At 34.6% G+C, this 15562-nt stretch overlaps 1 protein-coding gene across 1 annotated transcript in view; it reads right to left on the reverse strand.

Moving 5' to 3' along the window:
• Positions 1 to 288: 288 nt before the first annotated feature.
• Positions 289 to 15562, reverse strand: part of LOC148955360 (histone deacetylase 8-like) — a 68195-nt gene continuing 52921 nt past the window's right edge. Inside the window, exons 6-8 of the mRNA XM_089101776.1 lie at positions 12671 to 12846; positions 2164 to 2364; positions 289 to 396 (exon numbers count right to left, since the gene is read on the reverse strand). Of these exons, the coding sequence (XP_088957902.1) occupies positions 356 to 396; positions 2164 to 2364; positions 12671 to 12846 (418 nt within the window). The 3' untranslated portion in view covers positions 289 to 355. The remainder of the gene's footprint in view (positions 397 to 2163; positions 2365 to 12670; positions 12847 to 15562) is intronic.

Raw genomic sequence — 15562 nt, forward strand, 5'->3', positions numbered from 1 at the left:
CCTCCTCCAGCTCAGACATTTATTTAGGGGTACAAATTTTCAGGATGAGTATATCGAACCAGTGGTTGCAGAACATATATAAAAAAGGTACACTCAAAGAGATTTTATATTCCAGTTCGTTTTTTGAGTGGCAACGACATTGCACCTCAATAGACTATCGTTTCCCCCATTTTTGGAAAAATATAGCCAACATTTCCAAGAGCAAGAAGCATGAATTATAAAATCAAGAATCCTGTTTAAGGTACCAAAAACAAAACTTAAAACATATGTTCAGATTTTCAAAACTAAAATAGGTTTGGCAGTACTTTTATACATAAAATTAACAAAAGTATAAAAAAAGGAAGAAATGGAAAAACTAGACTTGAGCAGTATTAACATCTACTTCTTCCAAGTTACCTGAAAGATAAAAACAAACGAAATAACTGAAACAATGTTATCCCTTTATTGATACCAGTACTAATAACATGCACTTAAATAAGGTTATGCCCTTACACAATTATTCATAACCAAGAAAAACAACAGCCAAAATGCAACGCAATGCCTTAAGAACAGTCACGGATGGGCAAGGCGTGATCAATAGGTGAAACAGGTTTAAGAGGGGGGAGGGTGTTGACCCTCCTAGTAATAATTACCCTGGATGTGATACCAAAAATTAATAAAATTAAAACCGATTTTTTATGAAAAAATTAATTTACTTTGAATGATTTACACAGTCACGCAAAACTTTCTCCCATCCAAACCCCTGCATCCAGTTGCCAAGGTAAGAATTGTTTTCTAGACCTACTTTCTGATATTCAAATTTTTAGGATATTTCGTTTGAGCATACACGTTCACTTTAATGCTAGGAAGCATTTGTGAGCAATGCACACATTGTGCCCACTTTGTGCCAAACTAAATTAAATTTGATTTAAAAAAAAATCCTATCAAAACTGAGCCGCATCCGTATCTTTAAAATGGACATATAGTGAAGGTTAGCTGGTCATAGACCTTGGTACATTGTCTACAACTGCTTACTGGCATAAAAGAAGACTTATATACTTGAAATAACACCCTAAAAGTTGAATTAAAAAAAGTGGATCTGTAGAAAATAGAAAGTAAAAATTATGAAACATCATATATAAATATGAAAAGAGTAATATTACTATTAAAATTCACTGAAAATAAGGCTCCTGGCAGAATTCCTCCTCCTCACCACCAATAATAAAGGCACAGAGAAGACATATTTTCGAAAATCAACAGGAATAATACACTAATTTTTACCTCCCCCTTATCTTAAGGATCAGTAAGAGTTAGGATGCTTTGGCATTAACATAAGCTCTTTGAGGCACCTGCCTCCAACCCCAAGCGTACTAAAGGATCCATACCCCCTCCTTCATAATAGTTGATGCGAGATTACACATCCTTGTACACAATTTTATGAAACATGAAGCAAATTAATTTAGCTAAATAAAGCTTAGCCTTATTCAGGCTTAGACTAAATGGCGGTATATATAGAGATTAATTCCTACCTCCTCCTCCCCCCTACATAGGATTAATCACTAACCAGGATTAATTCCTACCCTTGGGCATTCAGGATTAAATGGTGCAATTTTCAAAGTCAAGTCACTCTTGGAGGCTATTTTTTCTTAAATAATGCAAATTTACTCATGTTAATATTTCAACTTAATACCTTTAACCGAGTTGGAATCAGCATAAAGTTAAGATTCTTTCGATAGAAATAATTGTTGAATTCAGCTCCATTATAGTTAACGAGCGATTCTTGACTGAGATATTGGTTTTAATCTCATTTTCTTCAAAACTCTGTTGGAAAATTCAGATAAAATCCTTTTACGGTAAGCTTAAAAAAAAATGAAAAGAAAACCAACAGATGTGCACGCCTCTTTCTTTCAATGTAACGCAATAAGTACAGCAATTGTTTAAAGACATGATTTTTATTGCTGACCGTTCCAAGCTTGTTTTGGTCAACTTCTGAGCAGTTTACGTATCTCTTTATTCGAATAAGACCCAGAAGGAATTCTTAAGCCAAGCATTTATCTCAGCCCCCAGCCTGATATAGCTTAGCTAAGCCCGTTTACTTGTTCGGCTCCGTTGACTGGCTCCATTGATTACGGTTGAGATTCAATTTACTTTTAAATTTAAGAAATATTAATGACTAAAACTCACCCAAGACTTCTAGGACGAGAGCGTCAATATAATCTTTACTGTTCTTATCCGGTCTATACCCAGCTTCAATTCGAAGCTGAAAATCAGGTCCATATTCTTCAAAAAAATCATGTTCTGGAATGTCAACATCTAGTTTCTGTCCTGTAACCAGTGCTGTTAGATTAGTCCAACAGCGAGCAGTATTGGCTTTGTTATAACCACCTAAAACAAAAACAAAGGATGTTTTTCTGTTTCAATTCCTGCAAGTCTCAGTGAAGCTTATATTTCAAGTTCAACGTGAATTCACTAATTGTAATTGATGAATGAGTGTACTATTAAAAACGATAATTTTCTTCAAATGGCTTGAGATATATAGGCTAAACACCGACTGTGGTGAGGGATTGGCAACAGCTACAGAGTGGAGTACCATGATTTATGAAATAAGTTTTAATTTTAACCTGCGGAATTTCAGTAATATGCCGCAAAAGCAGCATAAATCCTCACGAGCTAAATTCAATATGCGAAGTCTCGGTGAATAAGTGCAAAAACAAGATATAGCCAAGATGTACATCAGCTCCTTGCAAAGTGAAATAAATCCAGACCCGATAAAAGTGAGCTATGTCAAAACCGACCAAAAGACATACTGAGTCCTGCTGCGGTTTACAAGAATCCAAGTCCAGCCTTCTGAATAGTTTTCGCTCTGACTGAAATTCGAGACCCTGAACAACAATACTTGTCAGTTCCTTCCATTCAAACGTCATATTATTTACATTTTCTGGATATTTATTATCCTATAACGCCCATCAGGTAAGTTAATAATCCTAACTTAATTTTTCAAACACTCTTGAATTTAAAATGCAATCGCTGTTTTACATGTGGGGGAAATCTTCCAGTGTAAAATTGTCGGGAGGGGGGAATTTTCCGTGGCAAAATTGTCTGGTGGGTCAATTTTTTTTTTATTTCCTTTCTTTTGAAATCACAGCAACGCACGGCGGGTAAGCTAGTAACATTAATAAATCCCAAATGTCTGAGACTTCCAGGAATGAATTTCATTATACAGCCAGTCTACTTTCATTAATTCTTTTCAGTAATCTCTATTTTTAATTTTGATTCATCTCCATTTATAAGAAGGCCTATAGGAAACTGACACCTAAATAGAACTTTTAAAACACTGATTTGTAAATTTTAAAGGAATCTGTTTAGTTATCAGAATTGATGTTTTAAGTTGGATAATGAATAAATGGTTTACAAACTGATTTTGGGTAGATTCAAAAGGGACGGATTTAAAAGAAAAATATGCATATCAGATTAATGAAACATATTTCATTCTTTCAAATATCAACATAATAGAGTGATAAAAAAAGAGGTATAAAAACCTAGAGGTCCAGAGAGATCTAGCAGTATCAAATTTTTAATAGATTTTTTTATATTTTACTTTTTATACGAGTTTATATTTGCTCGTTTAAAGTTTCAACATCACGCTTTACTTTTCTTTGATTTTTTTTTATTATTATTAATAAATTGAAAGATCCGATAGTAACAATGTTTTCCTGTAAGCAATATGTGCTTTGAAATGACTGACTGAAACGATTCAATAACTCGAGAGCTCCTTATGCGTTTGATTGTGCGCAAAAAGAAATATGATTAATATAGAACATAATTATAATTCACGATCAGTATAAGGAGAATTTTCTGTTACATTAAAAGAAAATCCCATGGTCTTAAAATAGCCAAGAGATAGCGTGTTGCATTTTGAAAAGAACCACCGGATACATGAGCACGCAAAAAGTTTTCACTCTCCTGCATTTCTTGTTTCAGGAGATCTTTGGAAACATTTATTTTGCAAGCCAGGGAGTGTAGGATGGTGCAATCACCCCATCCCCAGGAAATTAACAGCCCTCCGTAGAAATTTACTTTTGCACTGTTTTTAATTAAAGTATACACAAATACGTCTAAACAGAAAAAAACAGTCGTCAAAATTTTAGCCTACGAATCTGCAATCCATCGAGTAAAAGATGATCAGAATTACTGGTGACTTCCCTCCCTCTCAAAAACCCTAGATCTGCCATTGGTTATATTCATTTTAGAAATAATAACGAAGCAAATTAAGAGGTCTTAATAAAATAAACCAATCATTGCCACAAACAGCGTTTCTTAGCGTTTAGATATTTGGCTTTATGATGCCTTGGCAATAAAAAACAACTTCGATTAATAACTTTTAAACCTAACGATCGCTAATTTGTTCAGTATTGATTTATGGATATAATTATTTTCTTTCTTAAATGCAGTTATTTGATTCTACTGCCAAGAAAAATATGTATTGCAGCCAAAGAGAGAATGTTTTGTTGCATTAATTTACGGCTATCATGTTAATAAACAAGCATAGGATCTATATTTGTTTCAAACTTGCACTAATCATCCTTGCTATTTGTTGGTATTAATTTATGAGTCACGCAAGAGAAAAATAATTAGACTTAAAAAACATCATCTCGATCTCAAAATGCATGTTCATCTAATTATGCTGAAGCAACGCGGATTGACTAGTTTCAAGGGGTATTGAAGAGATAATTATTATGCCACGAAGAGGCTGCGACCCGCTGAGGCAACTCTGATGTGTGTAAACAGGTCAATAAAATATAAGTCCTTAATGATTCCTCATAATCCTCATAAACGAAAATGTGAAGAAAAAAAACAAAAAATTCTCAAACTGATGCATCCAGCTCTTGACACTAAAATGTCCCTTTGCGTTTTTTCAAAATTTTACCTATTAATCCAGAAACTATTTGAATCAATGTTAACACTATTAAATAAACAAAAAACAAGTCCTTATTTAATGAAAGTAAGGGGTTATATTAAACTTAAAACGTATAAATTATTCCAAATATGAGGGGGTGGGGAGCCCCCTCCTCAACCCCTATCTCATTGCGCTAAAGTTCTTTAGTGCTTAAAAAACACTTCTTATTCGAATTCAGCGTCCCCTGTGTTTTAGAAGTCGTTCTTAAGTGATGGAGGTATCCGAAGGGTCCTATACCAAATTGTTTCCTCAAATCGTATAGGTTTAAATTCTTTGCATGATTCTGGTATTTAAAAGCTGCAAAGTTCTTTTAAAAAAAGTTTTCTTGGCGAAAAACAAGGTAAAGTCCTGATAAGATGTAAAAATAAACCAAACCCTGGATTCGGTGCACAAAAAAGCACAGTCCCAACTAGGTGTAAAACAGACCTAAGTATTGACTCTATATAAAAAGAGGCTTAGTCTAAGTTAAGCCATTTCGGTGACGCAGCGCAAAAACAAGCTAAGTTCGAGCAACAGACTGTTTCAGCGCAGTATTAATATAAGTTCTGAATAAGTGCAAAAATAAGTAGGCTAGGCTACTGAAAAAAAAGAGCAAAATAAGAGACATTATCTGACTCGATAAAAATTATGTAAGTCCTGACCGGGCACAGTCCTCACTAGACTCATAAATGAGCGAAGGCCTGACTTGGGGTAACGAAGAGCTAAGTCAAAGCTATATTCTATACTCTCGTACTGCCAATTTTTTGCAGAAATATAAGCCTGTAGCCCCTTGATTAGATAGCTAAAAGTTGGATTTTAGAGGCTAACCTCTGCAATTGCGTTTTTAAACAAGAAAAGAAAAAAATAATTTAAAAAATATATATAATAACAATAGTTCCCTTTTTTTAAGAACCAAAGAGGCAACTGGAATAATCATTGGAGCAATCGATTTAGCTTTCTTGAATAACCGGAATGGGCTATAAATGTCAGTATTATCTAGAATGTCAAGTGACACATTTTGAATTATTATAGTCAACCTGACCAAGATAAAACTCCGAGTTCTCTTGAACAAAAGATTAGTTATCCTAATTACCTAATTGTCGGATCCAACCTGACAATTAACCATTGTTTTCGTTTTTTTTTGTTTTTTTTTAGGCGAACTCGGCCGAGTTGAAAGGATACTATACCAAAATTTCACAGTGTTATACTGAAAGGATACTGCAAGCTGGTTTTTGGAGAATTTTCATTTTGACGAAAGTGGGCCCCGAGTGATAACTGGATTTATTACATAAAAGGGGCCCTTGCGTGTAAGTCTCACTCAATACCTTTCTAGTTTTATTTAGGCAGTGCGGTATTAATTGGTAGCAATATGTCAGTGACGAAAGACCATTTCGACCGCCGTATGGACGAGCTTCAAAGTTTGATTTCAAAGCTCCAAAATGAAAATAAAGTACTGAGAGCAGAAAATAAATTTCTAAGGACTGAGCTGTTTCATGTCAAGACTACTGCCCTGTGATCGGAGATGTACGCTCGAAGAAACAACATTCTTATTCACGGTGTTGAAGCTCCGCAAGGAACAAACATACCCCGAGAAACTGTAGTAACATTTCTTCAGTCTGAGCTTGGAAGTACAGATGCTAATCAGCTAAGTATGGGTATATTGTACCGTATTTCTAAGAAGACGGCTCCCTCCCAATCAGGAGCTAGGCCGAGCCTTCGAATTAATTCAAATAAACAGAAAGCTATCGAGCCTGTCTTTATTAACCTCTCAGACACTGAACGCTTAGCTATTATGAAAGAATGTGGAAAGCTGAAAAAAAACGGGTTTCAGTGTGTCGACAGACTTGCCAGCTGAGCTCGGTAAACGAAGAAAAGAACTACTAGCGCTCGGGTACAAACTAAAAAGTTCTAAATCGGCAGCAGAAAAGGTTGCAGAAACTCGTGTTGTTCAGCGAGGAATAAGACTGTGGTTAGAGGTAAAAAAGACGCGAAATTTACAATGGAATAAATCTCAAGATGACTGCTTTGATCCGCTAAAGTTGGCAGTACCCACCAAACCGGACGTTACTAACTTTGATGCTTAAAATGATTTTAGTGTGATTTGTTTGTTGTTGTCTGATAGTTCCGCCTGCTGTAGTCAAAGAGATGAAGGAAAAATATGATAAAATTAGTTAAGAGTTTTTTTTTATTTTTTTTTTTTATTTATTATTATTTTTTTTTTTACTATTTGTTATTGGGGCTACAGCAGCGGAAACGGAAAAGATTGTCATTGATGAATTAGTTTTTTTTTGCCGCTTGCCGAAATGAGTGATTTGTTTTCCAGAAATGTTTCATTTTCCAATTTTCTGTGTTTCTTGTGTTAATCCATGTTTGTTTACATCAGTTGTTTGTTGCAGTTTCAATGAAGTTCATTCGAGTGTGTGCATTTCTCACGGCTCTCCGCTTTGCTCCAAGATGCGACCACATTCCCCAGAGAGTTTTGGGTAAGTTTTGAGTTCCTTGTCTTCGTCCCCGAGGCCCACTATCTTGCCAGCAGCTAAAAAAAATTAGAACAGTTAGAAAAGTCGTTCTTAAATTTGGAAAAAATTTTTGATAGAGTAATTAGTAATGAAAATGATTGTTCTTTTTTTAGTGAAAATAAATTTCCTCGAAGTAAATATATTCAGTTAATGAGTATGCCCCAGGGATGCTCTGAATCTCAGCGCAGTATAGTTAAGCTCAACTGCCAAGGATTATGTTCGTCACTGACAGATGTAATGACCATGTACCGACAAATACGACCTGACGTTCTTGGACTGTGTGAAACATTCCTGTCGAGGCAGACTGACATCCTGGTATATATCCCCGGGTACACATCGAATTTTGTACACAGACAACAGTCAGCACGAGGAAGATTGGTACTCTATACACAGAGCGAATACCCAGTCTGTGTTAACGGCAAATTGATTCGAAATTGAGAAGGGACTTTTGGGCCACTTTTCTTGATATGTTCTGACCTTCGCAACGAATATAATCGTTGACGAATATTTACCGACCACAGTCAAGTTTTATTTCTTCATTTACGGAATATTTATTGGAAACTCACCAAATGATTGAAAAACAAACTCATGATGTGTTCATTATGGCTGATTTCAACATCAGCTTAGCCTATCCCCTAACTCCGCACACGAATCATCTTCTTACTTTTATGTCTGGATCTAATCTTTACCCGTCAACAACTATCCCAACGAGAGTAACTGAGAGTACTCATTCACTAATAGACAATATTTTTTCTACTCTACCTCCACTCTCGGCTTCAGTAATCATCAGTGACATGTCAGACCACTTCCCCTTATGTACAATTTTCAAAACAACAAAGGCAACAAGGTCATTTTCAAAAACTAGAGATTATATTCCGGTTGTAGATCTGAGTTAATAAAACTTACGGTTAATTAACGAATAATTGGAAAAAACGACCTGTGATAGAGTTATGGATAAAGTAGATCAGAATAAAGTATATGAAATTTTAAACATTACATTTACAACAATATATGAAGCAACTTGTTTCAAAGAAAACATAGAGAAAAGCAGAAGAAAAAACGAACAAATTTTCCCGTGGGTTACATAAAGTTTACTCAGGTGCATCAATAAAAAGAATAATCTTTGGGCGAAATACCGTAATCTACCAAATATAGCTAGCCTGCGGAGTTATGAAATTTATAAGAAATGCCTACGGTCTGTTCTCAGAAAAGCTAAAAGGGATTACTTTAATCAAAGGCTAGCCGAAAGTGGGAAGGACGGAAGGAAAGTATGGAAGACAGTCAATTCAGTGTTACGACCGAATAACCAACAGCCTGAACTACCATCCAAAATTACGGTTGATGGAAAAACCTTGACTGAACCAGCACAAGTTGCAAAAGCTCTTTGTACCTTCTTCGCCAAAATTGGAGAAGAAACGGCTAACACAGCGCTACCCCCCAGAAAGTCCTACAGGAACTTGATGGGCCCAGCGTGTGTCAAGTCGATGGCACTCATTCCTGTAGATTCGACGGATGTTTCGATGATTGTCAAAGGCTTGAGGGGAGCATCTGCCTCTGGATTCGACCGCGTCCATACTAAAGTGTTGAAGGCAGTATTGCCCTCCGTAGTACAACCTTTAACACATTTGGTAAACCTCTCCTTGGAGACGATCGTGTTTCCATCACTTCTCAAGAAGGCAAGAATAATTCCCCTCCACAAAGGTGGCCCTCAGGACGACCCGTCTAACTTTCGACCCATCTCTATTCTTTCGGTGTTTTCCAAAGTGTTCGAAAAACCTATGAAGAACCAACTTTACATTTTTCTTGAAGCTAATGGATTCCTCAACCAACCCCAATTTGGATTCAGACCAGGACACTCGACGCAAGATGTCCTGGCATCACTAAGCATATTCATTAATAAAGCACTTGACCTGGGATACGTGCCAGCTGCTATTTTGCTTGACATAAAAAAAACCTTCGACAGTATGGATCATGGGATTCTATTAGGTAAAATATAGCACATTGGGGTTAGAGGAGAGGCTATACGATGGTTCCGGTCTTACCTTAGTAGTCGACGTGTTATTATAGGAGATGATCCACTGAATGACAGCGTTGTCAACTTCGCTGTGCCGCAAGACTAAATATTAGGCCCTCTGTTATTTCTGGCTCATGTGAATGACCTAAGTCGCGTTCTGAACCCTAACTCCAGGACTTCACGTTGCTGCAAGTTATGTTGCTACCCAGAAATTTCGAACAACGATCATGAATCGGATGAACTTGTGGCGTTCGCAGATGACACTACAATGGTATCCTGTGACACCGACATGTCAGCGCTCCAGAGTAAACTTGAGGTCATCTTAGAAGAAACTTACATTTGGATGGATGCCAATCGATTTGTAATAAATGTTGACAAATCTTGCACTCTCTTCTTCTCAAGGATTGGACCTCTTCGCCCAGAGATATCGGGAATAACGACTTCTCGAGGAACGATCAGACGACCGAAAACTGGCTGTGCCAGGTACCAAGGTGTAATCCTTGACGAAAAGTTATCCTTCGTACATCACATCCACGCTGTGCAGCTGAAGCTCTCCCGTAATCTTTGCACTATCAGGAAATTGAAAAACCCAGTCTCTCAACATACCCTTTGTGTTCTTTATAATGGACTCATCAAGCTCCATCTGTAGTGTTGTGCGTAAGTTTGACAGTCAACATTCATTTCCCACGTGAAAAGGCTTGATTCAATCCACAACCATGCCCTGAAAATAATTGGAAATATGGATGATTTTCTTTCCCGTGAATCACTTTATCATTTATCGTGCTCAGTTATCGTTTTTAAATTTTTCTCCGGATTACTTCCATCAGCATTCCACAGTCTATTCCAGTTGGTATCAGACCAACATCCTAGGAACACGAGATCTGCCTCAAACCTTCTGGTGAGATAAATACCTACAGTATGGTCGGATTTTGCACCGGATCTGGCGTGCGCGATAGTGTGGAACATGCTTCCACAAGAACTGGGATGTTGGAGCTCTCTTGAGTATTTTAAAATTTATTTTAAAAAATATAGTATTGAATATTCATTAAATAGAGTTTATTAATAATTGAGATTTTTTTTTTTTTTTTTTTTTTTTTTATTATCATTATTATCTCGGTTTTTTTGTTTTTTTGTTTTTTGTTTTTTTTTATTTATTTATTGATTTTTTTTGTATGGTTAAGGTAGCTGTGCTTTTGGGGAGGAAGGGGGGAATCTCTTAGATAGTGATTTGTATGGTTGAGGGATGTGGTTGTGTTGAGGAGTAAAGCGGGAGTCGTAAAGCATGATTAGGAGGAACCGTTATTTTTTTATGGGACTCAACGTGCATTTTTTTGCATAGAGAAGTTTATTTATTTTTATTTATTTCTATTTGTTTTAATTAAACCCGATTGAATCTGAATCTGACCCTTAAAAAGCACAAATGGAGACTGAAGCTGCTATAAAAAAAATAAATAAATAAAAAACATGGCAATTTCGACTGAAAAAAACACAAGGAAGATCTATCTTTAATCAATCCCTTGGGCAAAAGAAAAAATTCAAATCTAACGTTGCGTTTTCTATAAACGATTTTTTCCAAAAATGTGCGTGTTCAATATTTAAATAACCCCAGGAAATTATTGAAACTCTGAAAAAATACTTAGTTCTTAGTTCCCTTAGGACTTAGTTCCCTTTTCAGACAGACACAATTGTTTCCATTTTTCCAATTCAGACTTCTTCCAAAAATGTGTATTCTTTCCATTGGAAAATAATAAACAGGGCCTTTCAAACGGGGTTAAAACTTGATCTCGAATGTCTTTTCAGTACTTTAGCATCTTGAATAGACTTGTTGAGCGATTAAACTCACAAGAGAAGTTGTTCGCTAAAAAAGTCAGCTATAAACTAACAAGACAAACAAAATTAATAAGAAAACAGAATAACAGACACAAAAAAACACATAGAAAAAGAAAACACAAACAGACTATTAAATGTACTATATATGAGCTATATTGGAATGTGAAAACTAAACAGCAAAACGCAAAATTCATAAACAAATTATAATCATCTCTGTTATGCCATATAATAGCCTACTTAAATCCGAAGGAAAATCATAATAATAATAACCCAGATTTAAACTTAGATCCATCCTGGGACATATGCACACTGGACATTCAAATAATACATGTTCCACTGTTTCTTCAATGCCACATTAACAACTTGGGGAGCTTAATTTTGAGATTTTGAGGAGAAATGAGTATAAGCAACAATGACCAGTAATAACGTGGGATAAATGATAAGATGGGTGACGGTTTGACGCAGTAATAAGGTCATTAGAAGATGGAAGAGATTTATTCTAACATCGATATGCTAAGCCTCTTAAACCTTTGTTTTATGATAGAAAATAAAAAAAGCTTTTAAACTGAAAGTAAGGAGCAACATTAAAGTTTAAAACGAAAAGAAGGGTTTCCGTAAATAAGGAAAGCTGTCCCCCTTACCAACACCTCACTCTTCACGCTAAAGTTTTTAGTACTTAAAAAAATTGTTCTAATTAAAATCTTCTCTAATTAAACGATCCTTATGCTTGAGGAGTCGTTTTGAAACCTCTACAGTAGGGTTCTCTGATACGCTGAGTCTGATGGTGTGACTTACATTGAAACTCCTTGATATTTTGGAGGTGTTTTCCCTCTTTTTCAAAAATCAGGCAAATTTTCTCAGGTTCGTAGCCGTTGATAAGTAACATTAAACTTAATGAATCTTACATGTTTGGAGTCAGCATAAAAAGCCAATTCTTTTGATGTATCTACGTACTGTTATCAAAATTCTTTTGTTTAGAGTTTCAGTTGCGATTTGGCTGGATCGTTTCTTACTTACAGTTCCACGAGTGGTTTTAACCAATTTTGCCTTAGCCACGTGAAAGCTGGTATTATTTTCGCACTGAGCATTGATACCAGCCAGAAGCACAAAAACACAAATTTGAGAGAGCAACTTAGGCTCAGCGTATAATCAGAGACTAGTTCAAAGGAATCGATGGAAGTTATGGGCTCTAACAAATTAATGTGACCTATCCTAATCTGAAAATTGTTTCACTGTTTACGACACTTGACTTTTTAGCATATACAATTTATTGAAACGCAGAGGACGAATTAATAAATTTCATCTGCAGTTCATGCACATTAGATAATAATAATAACAATACATAATGACAATAATAATGCACATCCTATAAATAAATTAACTTAAAATTACCTCCTCCCAGAATCATTGTCGGAAGTTTCAGGTCTAAGACAATTTGAAGGCATTCTTTATAGGCTATGTCGGTTAAATTAAATACAGCACCTAGTGGGTCACCAGCCAGTCCATCTGCACCACATTGAATTACAACCACACTTGGTCTGAAATTCGTAACCACTCTTGGCATAGTCCTGTAAAAAAAAAATTAAGGAATATATTAAAAACATAACAGTTCCTGGTTCCCTCAGGTTGTCTTCAGCAGCACAGGCGTTGACATCTCCGGCTATAGAGCTTGAACCTCATACACATTGCAATCAGTTAGTATAGTTTTCACTTGGGTGGAGGGAATCAACAATGAAAAAGATCTCATGTCCTTTTTTGTCGTAAAATTGCCTAAAAGTCCGTATTTTCATGTAAAAAATTATATTCTCGGAAGTTGTTTCAAACTTTAGACTCTCTTCTGATTGCACTCACGATAAAAAATCAGCTCAAGATCCTTTTAAGGTTTAGTCACTTTTAGTGAATACAGCATCATGATATTTGTCGTTCTTGATCTTACGATGTTATTATGGATTTCTGCCTGTTGCTAACTGTCATAGTTGATGACTATACATACATTACTATGAATGAATAAAAATAGCTCAAAACGAACAAAAATTACAATAAATTACTAAATGAAACCCAAAAAAAATTTAACGTTAAAATGAATAAGCACATCAAAAATAAATATATGGTTGAATAGATAAATCCTAAACCGAACAGAAACTAAAATGAATAGTTCACCCAAAAGGAACAGAAATAACCACAAATAGAAGTAAAGCTACTAGCCCCCTTCAACCCTCCAAAGGCAAGAGCGTCATTTGTGCTTTACTAAAAATAATTTGCATTTCAAGTTTTGTCTTTTTTATTAGTGTTGTGTTGTAATAACAACACATAACAACATAACAACATTAGTCATAACAACAACACAACAATAAAATACTATCATAAGAACAATCAAGCATTGCAAATGAGACCAAATGCAAGCAAGAGCATGGCTAACCCCTCTTCCTCCCAACCTTCCAAAAGGCTTGGATGTCATTTGCACTTTACTGAAAGAGATAGAACAATCTGGTCTTTAGAATGCTTATGAGGAAGGGCGATAGTCTTACTTTCTTTTGTCATAATTTGTGTTCGTCTTAGGATGTATCTATTCATCCATACCAGTATCTGTTCGCTTTATGTTTAATGTGTCTATACTGCTTGAATCCTGTTTGTTTTGGGTTTACTTGATCATTCATTTTGAGTTCCATTTATTCATTCAAGGTAATTTCTGCTAGCTTTAAGTTTGAATCATTATTTGACTTTACTTCTAATCGTTTCAAGTTTTAATGTAGCTTTTCATTTTCACTTCTTTTTTTTTTTTTTTTAATAATTAAAAATTCATTTTTACTTTTAAAACTTTTATTCTACGAATAAATTTCTTTAAATTAGTTTCTGTCACTTTTTTAATTGACAAAATGCTATTATTGGTTAATTCTTAGAATATTTAAAAGACTTTTCAGCTTTTCTGCTTAAAAACTAAAATGTTGAAAGTAATTTAACTTTTTGGAAAATTTTGAATGTTTAGTCGAAATACTCTATAAATAATTCTATAAAACAATTGTTGTTTCGGTAACTGAAAAAAAAACTAATGAAATGTAGATTGAGAGTTTCAGCAATTTTGCATAATATATTTTGTTTTCAGTAATGCACAAATAACGTTCTGATATTTAGAAGACACAGGTATTGCTCACCCTGCTCCTGATTTTGGGAATTTCTGTTCACTTTCGATCTGATTATTTATTAGAATTTCTGCTCATTTCGGGTTTCATTCATTTATAGATAGTATATAATTTGGGGAAATTTTCTCAGGCTCGTAGCTTTTGATGATTAACATTAGGCTTAATGCATTTTATATATTTGGAATCATCATAAAAAGCCAATTCTTTTGATGTTGTCAAAATTCGTTTTTTAGACCTTTGTTAACTTTTAGGTCGAGTCGCTCCTTACAGTCCGTTACCACGAACTGTTTGAAACAAAAACATATTTTTTTCCTCCTATTTAATTCAGAAAATGTAGAATAAACCTTATATATATATATATATATATATATATATATATATATATATATATATATATATATATATATATATATATATATATATATATATATATATATATATATATATATATATATATATATTTAAATAGTTTTTTTTTTTTTTTTTTTTTTTTTTTTTTTTTTTTTTAGAGTAGAATATTTTTATTTATAACACGTACATAAATAAATGTCACAAAACAGCGCACATGCCTGGTGGCATACTTTAGCGCTGAAAATATTGCCAACGTAAATACACAGCCATTTTCTAACTAAATTTTACAACAATGAAAAAGAAAACCCTAATGAGCAAAATGCTTAGCATGTCATAAGATATTTCTTCACCAGTCTTAGAAAATGTCCCTTGTTGCTGCATTCTCGAACTGAGGCTGGAATTCAGCTCCAGATTTTTGGGCCAGTGTGACGGATGCTGAAACCCGCTCTCGATGTCGGGCAAATTTCGCACGAAAAGTCAGAACGATGTGTAGTAGGATAATTATGAAATTGAGAATTAGTTGGAAAAATTCTGTAGAAATTTACAGGTAAATTACTATACTGATAATCGTGACAAATACTAGAGATAGAAATTAAATGAAGTTGGTCCAAAGAGAAAATTCCTGAAGTCCCATATAGGTGTCTAACTGAAGTTCTGCAATCAACATTAAAAAGAATCCTCATTGCTTTATTCTGAAGCATTTGGAGAGATTTGAAAACAGATATAATATATAAATATATATATATATATATATATATATATATATATATATATATATATATATATATATATA

This window comes from Artemia sp. Qi Xiang Cuo, chromosome 2 (assembly GCF_049724085.1).
Source record: "Artemia sp. Qi Xiang Cuo chromosome 2, ASM4972408v1, whole genome shotgun sequence".
In the NCBI taxonomy this organism is placed as follows: domain Eukaryota; kingdom Metazoa; phylum Arthropoda; class Branchiopoda; order Anostraca; family Artemiidae; genus Artemia; species Artemia sp. Qi Xiang Cuo.